This window comes from Scomber japonicus, chromosome 5 (assembly GCF_027409825.1).
Source record: "Scomber japonicus isolate fScoJap1 chromosome 5, fScoJap1.pri, whole genome shotgun sequence".
NCBI lineage: Eukaryota > Metazoa > Chordata > Actinopteri > Scombriformes > Scombridae > Scomber > Scomber japonicus.
This window is the reverse complement of record NC_070582.1, coordinates 26,845,529-26,866,719: the sequence shown is the minus strand read 5'-3', so window position 1 is coordinate 26,866,719 and position 21,191 is coordinate 26,845,529. Positions and strand designations below refer to the sequence as shown.

The 21,191-nt window shown below is 42.0% G+C and overlaps 1 protein-coding gene across 1 annotated transcript in view; it reads right to left on the bottom strand.

The window, feature by feature from the left end:
• Positions 1–3,385: 3,385 nt before the first annotated feature.
• zfpm1 (zinc finger protein, FOG family member 1) overlaps positions 3,386–21,191 on the bottom strand; it is a 107,625-nt gene continuing 89,819 nt past the window's right edge. Inside the window, exons 5-9 of the mRNA XM_053319189.1 lie at positions 11,031–11,133; positions 10,090–10,338; positions 8,906–9,139; positions 8,512–8,754; positions 3,386–8,304 (exon numbers count right to left, since the gene is read on the bottom strand). Of these exons, the coding sequence (XP_053175164.1) occupies positions 5,666–8,304; positions 8,512–8,754; positions 8,906–9,139; positions 10,090–10,338; positions 11,031–11,133 (3,468 nt within the window). The 3' untranslated portion in view covers positions 3,386–5,665. The remainder of the gene's footprint in view (positions 8,305–8,511; positions 8,755–8,905; positions 9,140–10,089; positions 10,339–11,030; positions 11,134–21,191) is intronic.

The following is a 21,191-nucleotide window of genomic DNA, read 5'->3' as shown; positions in this document are numbered from 1 at the left end:
TCCAGACTAATTTATTGGACTTGTTCAGTTTTGCTGTGAACTGCCCCAGGGCTAGAATCGCTTTTGATCCACACACTGTAGGTGTTTCACCTCAGGAAACTCCAGACACTCTTTGGCTCAGCATTGAATCAAACATTCAGCAACATTCAAAGCAATTATCCCGACAAGGATGACTATAAGTTGAATTAAATTAGAATAGAGTAATTAGAGCATTGTGTCCTTATGTTTCTATTTAGATTGACTTAACTTTGTTGATAATCTGTCTATAGATGTTCTGTCCTTCCTTAATCTGGCAGAAAGTATCAATATGCTTACATAGATTTTTAGATACTTTGACTTGGGTTAAATTGTTGCTTCCTGTCACCAAAACTCATCAACTAAATCTCAGCTTTTTCAATATAGATGTTATTTCTTGCAGTGTTGTGCTATATTTCCTGTCACATCCTACTTAAATGTCCTACAGTATATGGTGCATTATTGTCCCAGTAGTGGTGGTGCTGGACAGTGACTACATAGCACTATGGTCTCGTTCATGCCTCACTCCTTGTGTCTAGAGCCCAAGGACAGAATGTATACATTGTTGCCTTTGAGTTCTGGTCCACTTTGGTTTCACATTGACCTCCAGTACAATAAAGCAAAAGCTACTTCATTCATTAGACAGTTTTGATACTATGTGGGCCTATGTGGGAGGAATGGGTACAGTACAGTGTTACAATACTGTTCTATTGACTTCTGATTTTAATAGAATTTACAGATTTCCAAAATTCTGAGATGGTATATCACAATTGTCCTTGGTGCCAAGTATGAATGAATAGTTTCAGGGCCTCATCTTGCGGTTGGTGCACAGTGGATGTGTCTTTGTTAATTTCCACGAACGCAGTTGTCATTTTCTCGCCCTACGCCCACGTTGTCAAAATAACAAATGCACTTGCACCAGTCTGTGCGCCTATGGGCGTGTTGGTCTCAAAATGAGGTGTGGTCAGGTGCATTGGTGGCGCGTTGCTATTTTGAGGCAGAGGAAAGCGATTGAGCTACTGACCAAAAAACAAACAGAACTAAAGTCACTGCCGCATATTTCACTGTTATTAAAGGGCGCATCATCAAGAGTCCAATATGCTCCTATGTTTGCTCGAAACACAGTTAGATGTAGGATACTCTGGTTGTTTGGTCCACACCAGAGTTCAACTGTCAATTTATGACACCGGTCTTTATCCAAAGAGAGCTTAAATCAAACCTGTACAGTCAAGTTTGAAAGACAAAAAATGATGATTCATATAGTGCCAGCAGTCTATTGTAAGAGTATGTAAGTCTAGTGTAATAAAGTTATTTATTTGAAGTTTTTGACACCTAAATAACTTCATAGTCTTTGCCAATTAAGCCACTGACTCCCTTTTGCTGGTAAGCCATCCAGTAAATACATATAAGACAAGACATATAAAATGGAAATAGGAGTTTTCTTTTAGGAATAGTCTTATTTGTTTAAGGTAATTGTACTCCCCTTGTAATTAACATGTCCATAAATTCATGTGTTTAGTGTTTTGCTGTCCCAGAACACAGAATACAGCAGTGAAAAATTAATCCACACACCATCATTGAAGGGTTAAACCTGAGGTGAGAAAGTCGAATATGGAAATATGCATATGCTTGCAAGCTCCCAGTGTTTAGTGTTGCACTCTGCCACTGCCTGGAGCAGCCTTGTAGGTGTGCATGAGCACAGACAACTTTTCTTCTCTCAGGTACTACTCATTCTCATTCTCACATAAATTAAAAAGAAAAGCTGATGATTCATTCAGACTTTTTGTACTAGCTGACATCACACAGAAACAGCGCACTAGAAACTTTTCTGATGAAAAGAAAGTGATTTGTGAGTGACTACGCATAAGCAACAGTGCCTCAAATGTGTTCTAAAAGTCAAGGACTACCACTCAGACTCATGACGAGAGCTGCGCGTAGGTGTTCATGAGGAAAAAGACAAGAAAGAAGCACAGTCACACTCTTCATCAGTGTCTCTCAGAACTTTTTTATTTCCCATGCATAGTTTGGACAAGAGTGTAGTGGAACTGAGCTGAAATGGAATATAAAGAAATAAAAGTTTTGACATTCATTGTGATTTTTCTCCATTATGGACATCAGAGGAATCAATAACAAAACATGTTTACAACTTAAAGAAAAAAAGAAAAAAAAAACAATTACGCGAGGGTCAAAATCTTTCAGAAAGTCCTTCATGTTAGAATGATGCATTTTTGGACGGGGGAGGGGGAAGTGCTGTATAACATAAATACATTACAAAAAGTCCCTAAAACTAAAACATTCAGCACATTTTTATACAACACAGTGCAATAAAAAACGGGTAAGTTCAAAGGGTGATTTTCCAGCACTCAGTTCCTCAATTTGTGAATAGTTGACATGACTGTGTCTTTCTCCTGCTTCTTCTCTCTCCTTTTAGGACCCGAGAGAGACAGACCAGCACAATTGTAAACACTAATAAGATATGTCTGATAAAGTGCTGCTCCAAATCACAGCAGAGGAGAGAAATCAACCAGGATTTTTAAAAATTGTGATAAAAAAAAAAATTCCTCCATTTTTTATTTAGTTTTTTACATAATGGTCTTCCAGTTTTTGGGGTCAACATTAATTGTTTGATGATTTCACACCTAAGCAGGTTTTTGGGGAGTAATGGACACATGTGATATCAAAACTGGACAGCAGGTGACAATTTGTGCTCTTCTGGAAAAAAAGTGTGTAACTGAGAAATTAAATTTGACTTAATTTTCCATATTTGAATGTTTGTTAGTGGATGTAAAGGATAACAATGCTGATCTGCATAATCCTACGACTAGTAACACAAAGATGTACCTGAAAGTAACCACATGACCTCAGTGAGTATGGATCAAGGTAAAAATCTGTATTCTTAAAGCTGCATTAATCAATATATCTTTTATGTTTACTGTGGATACAATTAGAGTGCAGTTCCCCTCACTTCTACAGTGCATTTAAGCATCTTTAAGCTCGTCGTTTGTTTTTGTTTTTTGGCAGCCTGCAGCTTGTGTGGTTGAGTCTCACTGTCGTTATCAACCCCTGTTTCTATGCCAACACCTGCCCAGCACCAAACTGCAAACAGCTAGCTGGTGAACATAGCAGAGCATTTAGCAGCTAAAGAGCTACATATCGTTCTCAGGATTTGGTGGAGACCAAAAATAGAGCTCAAAGGGGACCGGATGGCTCTGAGCCTGCCATATGTGCAAATATGCCCCCCCCCCCCACATTGGTCATAACAACTTCAAAATGTGATATTATGTCAATGTTGTGTTTACAGCTTCTTGTTGCCCCCCCCAACTACCCCAACCCCCAGAAAAGAAAAAGAAAAGAATCAATTAATGCAGCTTTAACATGACAACATTCCTCATCACTGCTGTGGAGTTGTGAAGACTTGACTTCCTTTAGGTGTAAGTGTGGGTCCCTTAATGCTACTACTGATAATAAACAGGGTTCCAGATCTGCCTTGTGTTGGTAGGTCTACAGTTGGACTGATATTAACAGAGAAATCCTTTCAGTATGGGAGAATTGGCCTCAGAACTTACAATTAAGCTTTCACATCTGCTATCCCACTCATAACTATATCATTAGTCGGGAGTTTTAGTGTCCCGTGATGGTCCAAATGCAGTTTTAGATGCTCCTGCACATGTAGAGGAGTAAAATCCTGAGGAAATGTTGATTTTCTATTGTTTGGGAGAAGAAATTACCATTTTTAATGAATTCAACACCAGGACGCATTATTGCCTGTTGACAACTTCGATAAACAATGAAGTTTGTGCCTCAAAAAACGTATGAGCCTTACATCGGTAAGTATGCAATATTGGAGATGAGAAAAAAAAAAGTATTTCACAGTTCTAGCTAACACTGTATTGCAACTGCAACAGCAGCATGGGAACATGTGGCGTAAACTCTGTGTGAGTATGTGTGTGCAAGTAAAAGAGCAACAAATTGAAAGAAGCAGAAAACAGACTCTCTCTCCCTCACACACACCATGGGCCACGATAAGTGGTTATTACATATGTGCTTTACCCTACTGTGTGAGGTGTTATACTAAGATGGGACTATTCCCTGCTACGCCTTCATTGCCGGACAGAAACACAATCATTAAAAAAGAAAAACTACATCTTTTAAGATGTGTATAAACCCCTAAGCAGTGATGTGTTTTGTGTATCCCTTAGTATGTACATCTGAAATGACAGGTTTGCAACAAATAATGTAAAGCTGTGTGTCCTCAAAGGTCACATTTTGGATGATATGCAGCTGGTAACTTAACATTGTTTTAGATTTTTGTATACCCTAAAGTCTGGGAGGCTTCATCATTCTCACCAAAGTATTAAGCAACAGTATGAGAATCCACTCTCAACTCAACTTTCTGATGTGAGAAGCTGTTCTGATATAATCATGTTTCTGATCTGTAAAGGTACAAGAGGAGATAAAACTAAATAGTGCTGGTTGCCAGACCTCACCATCAAATAAAGACGACAGAAACAACACAAACTGCTTTACGTGATAACAAAGTTCAGTGTGATCCCAGTGATTACTGTGAGAAGATATTACATATCTACACTTAGAAAATACACTTCAACATACCCAGATCCAAACAGTTCCTTCCAACAGTATGAAAAATATACAAATAAAAAATACAAATACTCTCAGACACTAGGTAGGTAGTTTTCTGTTGACATGAAATCAGTGAGGACTAAAAGATAAATATTTCACATTTTTTCTCCCTTGCATTTTAAAGAGAAAATAAAAATTTGTGTGTATGAAAGAAAAAAAACTGTCCATTTTTGAAATATTATCCTTCAGTAATTAGTAACATTGTGATACCACATATTTGTTTTCCAGCTAAAAACGCTTTAGCTTTTTCTAGTAAGCAAAAAGAGCCAGTGTTGAAACCAAAAGCATATAGAATTCTTTTTTTTCTTTTTTTTAGACATCATACACTATGCACAGATAATAAAAACATTAACAATGATCAAGTCTTTTCCACACAAGAGAAATGATTCCTCCTTTAAGGTCTGAAACATCAATAGCTATAGAAAAGACTGAAGATCCATCATAATCAGCATTATCGTTACTGTATCATCATCAGTCAGAAATGCCTCCAACAGTCCAAATCTAATTACTGCCATTATAAACAACTCGGTTCAACAGAGAGACAGAAAAGAGGTTGTTGACAGATCTTTTTAACGTCCCATAATGCAACATACTGTGAGGCCTGGGAGTGGTAGGTGTCCAATGTGGGGCAGGGGGATGAAGACAGAGAGTGATCTAGGGGACGGGGGCACACCAGCGTGTGCAGGTAGACAGGTGGAGAGCCACGTAGCATCTGTATCAGCTCTTAGTGTACTACAAACTTTGACCCATAGAAGGAGGAATATCAGTTACTTTATGTTAGTAACACCACCTGCAAATTCTGCTCTGGAGCAGTTGGGCATCAGGCCCTGCCAGGTGAGTAACAGTCATTCATGATCCTGCCAGCTGAGTGCCGCTTTGGCACCCACATGGGAGGACTGGCAGAAGAAGAGGGACATCTGAGCTTCTTGGAACTGAATGAAGAAAAATCTCCACTCAAGAAGAAAAGGGGAAAAGGAAAGAGGGAAGAGGGAGAAGAGAATGACTCAGTTCACTTAACATGTTCAGCGCTGTGGGAAGAGCAGTAGTATTTCTTATGAGCTATGAACGTGGAGAGGCTGCTGAACTTGATGTTGCACAGCCGACAGAAGCGGGAGTTACCGTTCTGGACTGGGGAGATCACTGGGGTTTTAGCGCCGGGAATGGGAGCAGGCTGGGACGCGGGGATGGGATGGGAGGCCGTGGTTGGTGTGGCCTTGTTTGGAAGGAGGGATGAACCCACTGTCTCCCTCAGGACCTCAGGCACAGGTGACAAAGTTAGAGAGGGAGCCCTTGAGGGGGACATGGGCAGAGGTGAGCTGGCCGTAGGTGATCCAGCCCCACCTGAAGGGCTGCCATTTACCACTGGAGAGGAGGGAGAAGTTGTACCACTCCTTGTCTGCCCGTTGATGCTGTCTCGGTGAACTCGAGAGACCAGTCTGGGCTGCCCAGTTGGGGTGGTGGAGGTGGTTGCTGCAGCGCCATCCCTTGGGCTAAGGCTGGGGCTGCGGCTAACCGCACTGCCTGGTTGGGGTAGGGCCTCCTGGGGTGGCTGAATAGTTACAACCAGGCCGTGGGTGGTCTTGAAGTGCTCCATCAGATCAGAGGTGATGGGCCTGTTAGGACAGTATGGGCAGACCATCTGAGAGGAACCAGCGCCTTTGGCTCCAGCTCCTGGGATGGCTGCAAGTGTGGTAGCTGTATGGGGAGAAGATGTGGCATCAGAGGCAGGTAAGGCAGAGGGACTGGATGATGACCCTTGAGCCTGGGCGACCCACTCAGCGGGTAGGGCTTTAGCCTCCATAGGGTGCAAAAGATCCTGGCGCTCCTGTTGAGACCTGCTTTTGGGCGAGGTAGAGGCTGATCTCTTGAGCCTGTGCAGCTGCTCCATTGTGTGGGGCTGGAGGGTGGTGGCGGGGCAATAGTAGGTTTTATGAGCCAGGTAGTTCTCAATGCTGTTGAAGCTGATACTGCAGGCGGTGCACTTGTGGTAGTCGGTAAGCGGCAGAGCAGGGAGAACACTGCTGTTCCCGTGCCGTGGAGCCTCTCTCAGACGGGGCCTTTTGCTCAGGTCAATTGGGCCATCTCCTTCGGGGCTTGAGCTGCCTGCCCCACTGGGAGAAAACTCTTGCTTCACTGCCAAACCGAGTACAGAGGGGGACGGGGCGGAGGCAGCAGCAGTGGCAGCAGCAGCAGCAGCGGCGGCAGCTGCAGCAGCGTTAGCTAAGGCTTCAGTCCTGGCCATGTGAATCTCATACATCTTCTTCCTCTTGCGTGTGCGGATGGGCTGGGGAAGGAAGGCTGCTGTGGTGGTTGCCTTGGCCATGTGTACGGATCGATGGTTAGATGGGTCGTGGCGTGACGCGCAGTAGAAGCGTTTGTGAACAGTGTAGTTTTCATGACGACTGAAGCGGATGTTGCAAGCCACACAAAAGGTTTTATTGGGATCATCTTCCAGGTCCTCTGCAGAGCCACTGGCAGGACTTTGGCTGCCTTCGCTTGCTCTTCCTCCTCCACCTCCCACACTACCACCTCCACCTTCCCCTTCAGAAGAGGATGATATTCCCTCTTTTACCACAGGAGTTTCTGACTTCACTTCAACCACTCTCTTCGATTCTGTTGTTCCGCTCCCTGCAGCAGGGTCCAAGTCAGTAGGAGAGGCTGAGGCTGCTCTGCTTGCTGCTCCACCCTGAGGAGATGCTGATGATCCATGTGCCCCGCTGGACGGAGCAGTGGCTGGGCCTGCATCCCTTGTTGATCCTGGGCCTGAAGCTGAGGATGCACCATCTGCTTGATGTCTACTGGAGCAGTACAGCCTCTTATGTGCATAGAAGTTGTTGATGTTATTGAAGGTGATATCGCACTCAAAGCAAGTGGCTCCTTTGTGAGGTGGAGTGGCTGTAGCTGTAGGTGCAGTCGGTCCAGAAGGGAAAAAGGTGGCTGGGTTGTTCTGGGGAACTGTCTGGCCCTGTTTCAGACGACTGTGGACCATTTCTGACATTTTGGCCAGGATCTCTGAGGCCTGAGGCAATATCGCTGCCTCAGGGTTAAACATGTACTGGGGCAAGAACATTGCTCCTCCTGGGAGAACTGACCCTGCACCTCCCACATGAGCTGGGCTAGAACCAGGGGTGGGACTTGTTGGTTCAGCCTTCACAGTTGTGGCTGTTGGACTCTTAGGAGAATTTGATGCCCGGCAGGAGGAGGTAGCAACTGGCTCCTCCTGTGTCTTGCTTGCGGCTTCTTGGTCACCCTCCTCTCCATCAACCTCGTCCTCTCTATCCTCCTTAATTTCCATCTGCTGCTCTTCTGTCTCAGAGTCTGAATGAGGTTCCTCTTTGATCTTTAGGTTGGTGGTTGGGGCATCAGGGGAACTGCAGCCTCGCGGAGTGGCTGAGCCACCATTTGCGCCTGGGCTGGATGAGTCTGGCTTAGGTACACATGCTAGGGGCTCCCTCTCTGAGGGAGATGGCTGGAGCTGGAATTGGTCAACTGATGATGGGGTACTTTGGCGTGGGGTGGGGCTCCTTTCAGCTGGGACCCTGACCTCTAAGTGGGTTCGTACATGTTGCTGAAGCTGGGCGGGGGAGTCAGAGTTGTGACCGCAGACTTGACACTTCAGCACCACACCAGAATCCCCTGGACTGAGACCTGATGAAGAGAGTCAGAATTAATTAACTGTCCTAGTCGCTTACATGTACATGGATTTGAAAAGTCAGGACCAATGTCTGGTCCTGATTGAAGTTGAAACATGTGAAAACCTTGATCAACAGTCCTAAATCCTGACACATGATAACATTGTCTATAGAATCACATCAAGTGATAAAACTCTCTGATGATGATGGTAGTGTGACTTACCAGTGGACAGAGGCAGCTTAGGAAGGCCTGGTCCTGGAGAGTAGACCTCACTACGAGATCCAGGCTGGCAAACCATGTGGCTGGTGACCAGATGGCTGTAGAGGATGTCCCTTGTGGTAGAGACGAATCCACAGCCATGACACACCCCATTGAGTGTGTCAGTGTGGACCTTAAGGTGGCGCTCACAGTTTGCTTTAGTGGTGAAGGCTGACAGACAGATGAGACAGACAAATGGACGTTCGCCTGTGGAGGGATAGAGAAGGAAAATAAGTCAAATCTGTGAGCTATGATCTATCACAACTAACGAACTGGTCAATAAAAGCACACTGGTCATGTGTCTGCATCAATGTTTTGACCTCTGCATGTTTAGTCTATGTAAATATCTTGCTCTCACCGCTGTGTGTGCGCATGTGGATCTCCAGTGAGCTTGCACTGGGGCAGCTCTTGTTGCACTGTGGAAAGGGGCAGATACGTTCATTGGGATAGGACTCCTTGGGTTTGTCCTGTGGCGGCGACGAGGCTGCGGCCGGTTGCTTCTGTCGGCTGGCGCAGTAGTACATGAGGTGGGCCTGCAGGTTTCTCTCACTGCGGTACCAGATTCCACAGTCCTTGCACGGGAAAATGTCCTCTGAAACATCAAAAGAACATACATTTAGGGTCACTTGACTAAACAAAAAGACAGCCATTCAGTGTCGGGCACACACACACACACACACACACACACACACACACACACACACACACACACACACACACACACAGGCATTGCATTGTTATGAGCAACACATTGCAAAAGGTTATAGAGCTAGAAGTCAGCTTTATCGCATATCTTATCAGCTGAGTTATTTTTGACACCTCCCAATTATTGCTGCAATGTTGCCAGATCTAGGAATGTGTAATCATCTAGACTGATTACCAACAGTCTAAACAAAAGTGTGTTTGTACATGTTGCTCAGCATCAGCCGCAGACGTCAACACGGCTCAAGGCCAGTAGGAATCTTTAAGTGGTGGCAGTTAGAAGCTGAGCAGTGATACTGGCTGATAAAGACCTGTGGCACCATCTTGTGGCCAAAGAGAATATTACAACTTTAAGACAAATGGGGAATTGACTAGCTAATATTACAGTACTATGAATGACAAAGATAACACAACAAGGTTTCTATTTTAACCTTTTTTTATTTTAACCTTTATTTAACTTTTTTCTGTTATTATTGCATATTATTTTCTTATGGATTTAAACATTTTTATCATTCTTATTTTCTCTCACATGTATTGGTTTTTGCTCCTTCTCTTAATGTTATTCTTGGCCTACACTTGTTCAGTCTTATTATCAGCTTGTCCATCAACTGTGAGTACTTTGAACTACATTAGCCTGTATGAAAGGTGCTAAATAAAGACAGTTTGATTGATTGACTCGAGGAAAGTAATGTAAAGCATGAAACCTTATAGCTCATATTTTATGTGTACAAATTATATCCTACTTGAAAATACTGTACATACACTCTACTGTATTAAAAGGCCCAAATACATTGCCAACAAATTAAAAACTTATTTTCATGCCTTTAAAACAACACTCACTATTCACAACAGCAGTAGCCAAGATGGCGGCCATGCCTGCTTGCTGTGGGAGGAGCTGGATGTCTGAGTGCAGAGCTGCTGGGTACAGCGGCTCCTCCTTCACCACAGGTTGTTTCTGGGTGACAAGGCTGAGTGGAGGGGAGAGCTGGTCCATGGGAGAGGAGGAGTTGGTGGGAGGAGGCAACAGGGAGGCCAGGAGCCCTTCACCGGTTGCAAGCTCTCTGGTCACCTTACAGAACAGCTCCTCACCTGAAAACACACAGACACATAACTGTGATTGGCTCATTAGAGCAGGACAAGCAAAGCTGGAATTAATAACATTAATGAGAACAATCAGGAGCCCTGTGACTGACACACCTGATTGAAATGCAACCATTGTTAATGTGATTCCTCCTGTTCATACTGACTATTAGAAGATCCCTTCATGATGCACTTATAATGTATGTGATGGGGGACAAAATCCACTCTCCTCCATCTGTGTAAAAATGTATTTAAAAGTTGATGTGAAGCTAATATGAAGCTTTAGCGTCCAAATGAGTCAAATCAAGTCTTTTATGTTTCAACGTTAGTCCTTTTAGTGCCAAAGTCCCTCTTTTTGTTACTATACTATAAACACAGGGAGAGGGAGGGAACTTGATGCTAAAAAGAATGTAAATGTGTCAGATATACACTTTATATGACTAACTCATATTGCTGAAGCTGAATATAAGCTACACATCTACTTTTAAATGACTGTGTGTATTTTGTCCTCCATCACTTCCATTGAAAGCACATTTGAAGGAGATCTTTTTTATAGTCAGTATCAACAGGAGGAATTGCTTGATTTTACTGTTCATATGGACACCTGACTGCTGGTTTAACACACATTTGAAAAATTGTGAGCCTGCACTGCAAGAATATACATCAGACACCAAAGTGAGCCATATTCATGCAAATCTCACCTTGGCTATAAATGGTACAGTTGGCAGAAGAGGCGTCAGAGGTCACAGGGAGATGGCTCATCCAACAATCTGGATCCTCGCACACCAGTGTCCACCTGCAGTCCTGCAGAATGAAGAAGACGAGGAATAAACATGACGTGAAGGTCAGACTCATCTCACTCACTACTAAATTGTACTGTATAGTATATCATAAAGAAAATGCATTATTTAAAGGTCCCTTTTATTTTCTTTAATTGTCAATATGTTAGTCCCCCCCCCCCCCCCCCATACCACCATGAAATGATTGTTTTGATTTTACACAAATGTCAAATACACTGTCAGTGTAGGTCTTGATTTGTGCCAAAACAAGTCAACTGTATGCAAATGCATTGACACCAATATTGATAATTGATCAATTTACTTTATGAAGCAATGTTTTCTGGTTCCAGCATCTCACATGTGATTTGCTAAAATAAATAACTTTGGGTTTTTGATTGTTGGTCGGACAAAACAAACACATAGAAATTTGTGGAAATTCACAATTCCTTTAAAAATGGTAGAGAAACTCTTTAAAACCCACCCCTGCCTAAATATTAAATAAAAACAAAAAAAAAGGTTTTTGTTCATCTGGACATAAAGTTTTCAAGTATGACACTGTTGGGCTGCTAGGACAGCTTCAAACACTCTAGAAGCCACACAACCTCTACACTGGTGAGGCATCCTGTCAATCAAACGGTCACTCTGTCCTTAACTGATTCCCTGTGTGTTGATGCTTTTCTCTCAACATTGCTTCATGTCCTCAATGTTTTCTTCAAATGGAAACATGTCAAATGAAATAAGAAAGACTCTCACACTCTTCAAACAAGTGCCATTATCACTTTAAGTATTCATTTTCCTCTTTAGCAGGACTTCATTATGTGTGTCAACCAGGAGACAATCACAAAAATCCAAGCATTAATTGCTGTCAATTGTGAGTAAACAGTCACACAGAACTGTCCAGTGTGTGTCCAGTGTGTATCCAATGGTACACCCGCTTATAAAAAAAAAAAAGGCCGCCATCGAGCAGAGGATGATTACAACCCAAGAAGGAAATGAGGAAATGAGGGGAGCATGGGCTGAACAAAGCCACACGCACAATAAATGAGAAGAGAGAAGAAAGAAATAGAGGGAATAAAAGAGGGAGAGAGACCCCGAGAGAGAGAGAGAGTGAGAGTGAGACAAGAAAAGAAAGAGAAAGAAGATCTGATGAGGTCGACAGGCTGCTATTCAGCCCGCTGCCATAATAAGATCCACGGTGGATACAACGGACAAAGACTGGAGAGGCAACATCTACTGTGTCTGTATGTGGAGGTATGAGAGAGAGAGAGAGAGAATACACATATTTTATGCACACGCACGCACACACACACACACACACACACACACACACACACACACACACACACACACACACACACACACACACACACACACACACCTGTGTCAGTACAATCTTGTCTTTGTTCATTTGAGGCACCAGGAGCATTCCCTCTGCTTATCCCATGTCTCCATGACACACACAGTACTACAGTCTGCTACTTTCAACTCATGCTCAATTGATTTTACTGCAACATGCTGCGAAAAGTCAACTTTAGACATATCTTCACGTGCAAAAACAGCATAAACACACTGTGGATGTGTGTTTAGCTTGCAGGGATATCTTGGAGCATCATAAAGGGGAACATACTGAATGAGCTCATTCTGAATTCACACAACTGCGGCTCATGAAAATGTTAAATTTATAAGAAAACAACATCTAAGCATATTGATACATGCACAGGAACTGCACCTTTACCTTTCTGTTCTTCCAACTTCCAATTTCAGAGATGAAAATGAATGTACAAGAGATCTATTCTTCTAATTTATAACAAATTCAACATTTTAAAACACTGAAAATGTATCAGTGTACATGCAGTGGCTGAACGTCTTTATCAAACCCACTATGCGAGTATGTGATGCAGTACAGTACATGTCCACCAGGTGGCAGCATCCACTTAGTGCTGGACCTGAGTCCTACTGAACACTTACAATCATTATTGATTGTCAGTGAGAGTGAGAGTTGACATGATGGTATGCTCTGCTCTATTTCTTTATATTGTAGCAATTTAATCTTTCTATTATTATTACTTTTTAATCTATACTGCTGCATTTAAAGGCTGATGAGTGAAAATAAATCCAAGGATGTATCGCTGACTTTCTGGGAGGAAAACCATGGGTGTGGAAAATCAGCAGTAGCATAAAACAGACAGTGTGTTTCAAACTGCCACAATTCATGTATTTGGCCAAGAAAAGGACTCCCCAGATTAAAGAGCATGCTAACTGTACATATATGTGACCTCCATTTATTCCATCGGTAACAAACTGCCAAAAACCTGGTTCACCATATTCCCCAAATCCTCCTTCCTCAAAGAAGCAGAAAGCACTCTGAGAGCTCATACAATCCTAGATTCATTTACCATTGAAAAGTACAGTTTTAGATTTTTGGATGTATTTCATCGTATTAATCAATGGTTTTCACTCACTTTCGTACATTATGAATATGTATTAGAAGACTCTTGAAAGTATGCGATGTGACCTAAACTCAAGTCTGCATACTTTAAGGATACGTGGTGACTTCTCAAATTATATCACACTTCCGACTGGTTAGTTGATTTCCATACTGGATAGAAATGAATGGAAACCTATGGCTTCCTGGAATAATGATAGGCAGCATGGTTTGCAACGTAGTTAGCTTTACAGTACGATGTATGTGATTTGTGGTAAAACAGTGGGGCTCGGTGTGGGTGTTGGGAGGGTCAAGGGGGCACAAGTTGATTCAAGAGGTGATAAACAAGACAGGAAAGAAGAAGGAAAAAACATTTCTCTAGATGTGGGCGGTTTCACTTCTGTAGGACTAAACACATTCAATTGATAGTCCAATAGATTCAGGACATTTGGGGTCGATTCCAACACTGACATAACAGATGCACTGTTTTTTGTTTTTTTAAATCTGACTGATATATTTGCCCATTTTCTTTACACAACCCATTACATAAATGAACATTTTGATAGAGTTCATTAAATGTATTTTGGTTTTATAACTGTGACCTGTGCTGAAGGTTTTACACATGACAAAATAAACCTCACTACTAATAATCTGGTGGACTACATTTCGACACTTGTAGTCTACAGAACAACTTAATTGTTAGACCAACGCGTTTCGGCTCATAGCCTTCATCAGGGTAATCATAAAACACATTACAAACAGTATTTAAATAGTGTCGTTAAAAAGCAGAAACAAATACACAAAAAATAACCAATTATGTGCATTCAGATATGTATCAGCTGATGTGGTATCTACCAATATGGGCTAGGTCACCCATGTCTCTTATTGGATACTCCCCTTGCCCTCCTGTCTGTCTAATTCATTTTTTCCAGTTTTTTCCCCTTCTCCATCCACCTTGGAAGTTGTGCTAGAAACCTCTACTCTGCTTCGACATTACACTTCAGTTTCTCATCATTCATTGGTGGTCACATCGTCAGTTTATCGGTCAGGCTCTAATTCAAATGAAAGACAAGAATGTTGAATAGACGGTATTTCTTGGATATAAGGGGACCCAATCAAAAAGGTTGTGAATAAGTTTGATTGGGCTAAATAATCAGTATCAATTCTCAACCAAATGTAATCAAAATCTGGTTTTAGATATTCACCTAAATGGGAAGATATTATTAGTGGAGATAAATAAAAAAAAATACTGCAATGATCAACATGTTACATCCCTCCATTAAAATGCCTCTTTACCTGGATTGAACACCTTTCCTTCATTACAGTATACATGATCAGTCAGACACAGATACCGTCGCAGCCTAACAACTAAGCTTGAAACACCTGAGGAAGATGGACATTTGTCTTTGGGACGGTTTGGGGAAGACAGTGAGAAGAGAAGAAGGAAGCCTCTCAGTCTGTTGCACGTTGGAAGATTGAGGCAGAGCGTATTGTATTTCATGGGGAACTAGCGCTGATGTGGAGATACGGCTGCTTTTGTTTTAATTTGTAACCCAATGCTGGAGCCGTCTGAGCTGTAAGTACTGCTAATTTGTTTCAGACTAATTCATCACGGCCACGGCTTTGGAATTCACCATGATAGGGCAATGGGGAGAGCTCAGTAGCGCGCCAGTGGAAAACACACACACACACTCAGACACACGCAGATATACAAAGCAAATTAGAATGAAACATATTCACACTTGTTCCTTCAAAGATAAAAAAATATACTGATTTAAAAAAAATATTTTTTGATATTGATTCATACTCTTCCTCTTTTCTGATATGAAAATCAATCACCTGTTTACTAAAAGTCAATATTGTCCACTTTTCCCTGATGAAGCTTCCTCTCAGACCACAGTCACATGAACATATTTGTATTAATATTAGGACAACTGTAGGATAAAATAAACATGACTTACAGTATCTCTGAGAGCTTATTGATTCATAATTCCCTTCATCTTTATATATCTGAAGTCTGGCCGGTTAAATGACTCCCCAGGATGTTTAGAGAATAACTCATTTCTGTGGACACTGATAAATACTGTAATTTTTGTGATATGTTTTTTTTTTTTTATTCCAGAAACTTTCCTAATCTTATATTGGCCCTGGCATAAACAAGCAGAGTCAAGTAGAGAGAAACCCTCCAGCCAAGTGTGGCTCAGGATCAGATGAGAGGACAGGAAGCCTGGAGGACTGAAGTATAATGTTTTTATTTCGGGGAGGGGTGGGGGGTCAGCCTCTGGACACATTCAGGATTCAGGAAACACTACAGCAGCTACAGTCGCATGTAATTACACTACATGCACCTATATCTACAGGCTGTGAGAAAACTTAACCAAACATGACTTGCAATACTAGATCATCTACAGTATCAACCTGCAACAAGATACACATGCTACTTTACAGTCACAAATACACACATGTAAAACCGCTTCATGACAAGATAATGAGAATCAGAGAGGCAGGGGGCCAGATCACACCTGGAATGTGTGTGTGTGTGTGTGTGTGTGTGTAATTAACCAGGCCAGTAGAGACAGCAGGTGCCAGAGATTTCAGGGTGAGTTAAGGAGAGCAGAGTAGCCACCGGATGCTATCAGAATTCTTTTCACTTGTCTTGGTCTGACGCCCATCTCAGTGACTAAAATGACCCGAGGAACGTGTCTGGACACACAAACAGTCTGACAACTGTTTGAAACTGTTTATCGGTGTATTATATCAAATGTCAGAACAAAATACATAAATATACAAAAGAACCTAAACTCATGCAGTAGTACTCATGTGTGTTCGATGTTATGACAAAACTGCTAGAAAACACCACGTCACTATCTGACAGCGTCCAAAACATTAAAGTCCTCCTGCACTCAAAAATATGTTTTTCTTCTTGTTCCTTCAGTTGGATGTTTGAGCTTCTCTATGAAGAGTTCCTCTTTGTTCACCTTAAGGTGTCAGCCTACAATCAGGAATTGTGACATGGTAAATGTACTTATATAGCACTTTTCTAGTCTTTTTGACCAATCAAAGCACTTTTACACTACATGTCCCATTCACCTATTCACACACATTCATACACTGATGACAGGAGCTACCACACAGGGTGCCAACCTGCTCTTCAGAGGGGAGACTAACATTCACACCCATTCACACACCATTGGTGCAGGGAGCAATTTGGGGTTAAGTATCTTGCCAAAGGACACATCAACATGTGGACTGGAGGAGCCGGGAATCAAACCACTAATCTTCCAATTGGTGGACTGGACGACCACTCTACCTTCTGAGCCACAGCCACACATAACAACTGCAGAGCCAATCGTGTTCCAGTATGCAACTTACACAATGTGATGTGAACACTTGAAGCCTCCAAGTTTTGTTTGTCTCACATGTGCATAAAGACAAAGTCACTGCCAATGGTTTCACAACATTACACTGATCTACAGGTGTCATAGCTGTAAACAGTAATTGATGTAGGGTTTAAAATCCTTAAAAAACAAACCACATGTTTAGCATTAGCTAGGTGATGAGGGTTAATCTTGGAGTTAATGTCTACCTACTTTGAAACTGTCTGTCTCCTGGTAAACTTCTCTTAAGTTTCAGTTATCATATACACTACACTATACTGCACTGCACTGCAGTAGATCACACATAATGTCAAATATTAAACGTGGAATTATTTCATAGACTTGCTAGAAAATGAAATGATTTCACAGGAATAAAAGATGGAGTGAAGAATCAAGGCGAACTAAAAATGTCATTTACAGGTCAGATTTGACTAATGAAATGTTCTGGTGGGCCGCCAGTTTGAGATTCGGAGTCAGACAAACAGCAGCTGCTTCACATCACACCACAAATCAATCCAGCAGATTTCCTGACTAATTTGAATTTTTGCTGATGGTCTTTTCTGCTTTCCTCATCTTCTGATAACGTGATTCGCTCTAGTTAAATATCTTGAATGATTTGTAATTTTATCGTTAAACAAACTACCGAGCCACTTGACGGCCCACATGCTCTGCTCTCAACTGGTATCACTGAGAAGTTTTCATGTATCACATGTGTTTTCCCCTACAAAAACAGTCTGAGGAGAAAAAATGGTGGATATTGGGAGACTACAAGTGTCAGGATGGAAATAGATGCTACATTTTTTTTAAGAGAATTGTCAAGTTTCCTGCATTATATTAAAACTACAAGCTCAAATAAAGATCCACAGATCCACGAAGCTGCAGGTGTATTCAGCGCCACACCTTCCTCTTCCTCCTCGTTTGCCCTCGCCATCCACCCAGCCCTCCATCTATCACTGGGATGTCAGGCCTCCCCCGGCAGAGCTCCATCTTGGTTGAGAGCACTGCCTTAAGCCCCATCAGCCGGAGGAGAGTCTTTGAGCCGCAGTCTAAGCCCCTCGCCCGGACCCCGGTCCCCTCATGAATATTAACCAGCCCCGAGCCCGGCTTTAATCTGCCTGATCCCCGCACTGCTGCCGCCGAGACGATAGTGAATCTAATTATTTGGTCTGATATTAACCCCCCGCTCCCGCTCCCACACACACCCACCACACACACACACACACACCATTCCCACCCCCCAACGCTCAGTCCTCACTATAGCTGCTGCAACATTCACGTGTGTGTGTCAATGCAAACACACACCAACTGAACTCCAGAGCCACCTTCTTTTTGCCAAAGTCAGTTCACATATAACATTCACATCCACACACACACACTCACAGAGGCACACACCTCCACTAACCCCCCTCCCCCCACCTCCAGCGCAGCCTGCGACGCCCTCTCCTTATCAGGCCTAAAAACGCCCTCCTCCTATGCCGATAAAACTTGAATGCAAATGATGCCAGGCTGATTTCATTTCTTCATTTTCTTCCTCCATTCCCTCGTTCAGTATCAGAATGGCTCCTCGCTCTCCCTCCCTCTCCCTTCCTCCCTCTCTCTTTCTCTGGGGAGCCAAACAGTGATGGTGATGATGATGATGACGACGGGCAGCAGAGAACTTTCCCTAACCCCAATGTCTAACCTCTCATCTCATATTGCCTTGCCACACACACACACACACACACACACACACAAACACACACACACTTCAATTAAAGGGGAGGAAATAGAGAAAAAAAATTCCCCCCTCCCTCACCCCTTTCACCACCACCCTACCCTGCAGATGAGCAGATTAAGATTTCTCTCTACAGCTGTCAACGGCCACAGTTTTACTGCTACCACAGGGGAATAAGTGTTTGTATATGCAAATCACCACTGGTACATCTAGCACATCTATGTCTCAATGGCGTGTACTGTTACACATTGTCTAATATAGTTTACACTGGCCTGTGATGCTCTGAACGGGCACAGACCTGCAGTCATTAAATGTAAAACGTGCAGATCATTTCCAAATAAGTAAACAAGACAGTGTGTGTGGAACACCTCACACACAACTAGTCTTTGTTATTTTCCTCTGTGATGCAGCCAATGTCTCAAAAAGCTTCTTTTACAAGGGTTACTTATGTAGTGTTTATTGTGTATACAGATACAAGTACTTTTTTTTAATATAGTTACCAAAACAATCGTCATTAGAATTAAATGTCTTTCAAGTTTATTTACAGCACCTGATGATGATGTCACATGTTACTGTCTAATCATAAGTTTCTCTAAATCAGGAGGGTCAAATTCATTTTAGTTTAAGGGTCACATGCAGCCCAATTTCATCTCAAGTGGGTCAGACCAGTAAAACCATTGCATAATAACCTATAAATAATAAAGAATATATATATTTTATTTTAATAAACCATCTATTTACAAAACAGATGAACATGCTGAGATTTGTTAAGAAAAATTAGTGCAATTTCAACAATATTATATATCAGTTTTTTTCAGATTATTTTCAGAAGCCACTGATTGACATTATTTTGTACAATGTTCAATATATGAATGTTTTAAATATGACCACAATATGTATTCATTGTCAGGGTGGGAAAAAAGCAGCAGAAAAATGTAATTTTCAAACTTTTCAAAGTTATCCAGCAGGCCAGTTTGGATCCCTTAGCGGACTGGTTCTGGCCCGCGGGCTGTATGTTTGACACCACTGCTCAAAATTTTGACTTAACCAGGAGCTCTCTGATTAATAATGACTGAAAATAAGATTTAATATATTTGATGCCAACTTTCAACATACTGTTTAGTAGTTTTTGAGCCTTAACATTCAATGTGTGGCTCCATTAGTTAACTGTAGAGCCTGGCCAACCACTCAAGACTGACACTGCTTTTTAAGGCTAATATCAATATTTGTGAGATAAAACAAAACTGATAAAAACATGTTGGCCTATGTTCCATTTCTTTTCTTTTTACATAAACAGACTTTTTTTAAATGATTGTGATCAATATCTGATATTGTCTCTGATCTACGCCAACAGCATCACATCTTTAGATTAAATAACACCACATTCACTTGGTAAAGTTTATGAATGAACACTCTGCTCTCCCTTATCACTGTATTAATCATTGTGCATTTTCACTTTTCAAATTTCATAACATAACATAAGAAAAATGAAAAAATTGAAATCTGGACATTGATCGATGAAAAAAAAAAGTCCAAACTAATCAATGATAGAAAAAACATCTCCAGCATTAAATGTTTCACATGTTTGGAGCTTCTCTTGCTGGGAACTTAAAGCTCCACCCTGCTCCTCTCCTGACCTTTTCAACCATCATTCATTCATTCACCCCTCTCACTAAAATCATTCATTCAATCATCCAATATCACCCTCTTCCTCCCGTCTCCTCTTTCACTGTCTCTCCTGCACTGCCTCCTTTCTTTTATACACCTCTTTCTTTCTTTCTTTCTTTCTTTTCTTAGTCTCTTATTCTCTTTTCCTCTCTCCCCAAACTCTCATTCCTTTCCCCTCTGTCTGCCCGCCCCTCCTTCCTATCTCTCTCTCTTTTCTTTCTCTCTTTCTATCTCTACAGGAAATGGTTTCTCTCCCCCCTGTCCAGGGGGTTGGAGGGGTGTACTCACTGTCCCAAACAAAGAGGTCACTGTGTGAATCCTCCAAAAATACAAAGAAGAAAAGGAAGGCAGATAAAAATCAGAAACCTACTCTCATCCGCCTCGCTCGTACACACACACACACACACACACACACAAACACATACACACACACACACACACGCACACATTTTACCTCTGTTGCACTCATGCTTTGAGTTTTTTCTTTCATTTCTCCAACATTCAACAGAGACACACGATACTTTCTTCTTTTTTTTACGCTGTATATTCTGCTCACGAGGTACAAATATTGTAAATACAGTACATGGAAGAGTGAGAGTTTATTCCCTTGAGAACGCACACACCTCCCAGAGGAAGGAAGAAGAAGAAGAAGAAGAAAAAATGAAAAAAAAAAAATAGAGGGAGCCAGGTTTGATGAGCTGCATGCAAATGACATGTAAAAATATAAAACTGCGATACTTAAAACGGGGGCCGAGATAAGAGATTTGAAAATGAGGCACTCTTGGAAAGCGGGCTCCTGAACTGCCGGAGATGAGGCTCAGAGATAGAGAGGATAGAGGTTTTCCCTCTCCTCTTCTCTCCTCTCTTACACCTCCTCCTCCTCTTTCCTTCCTCCTCCA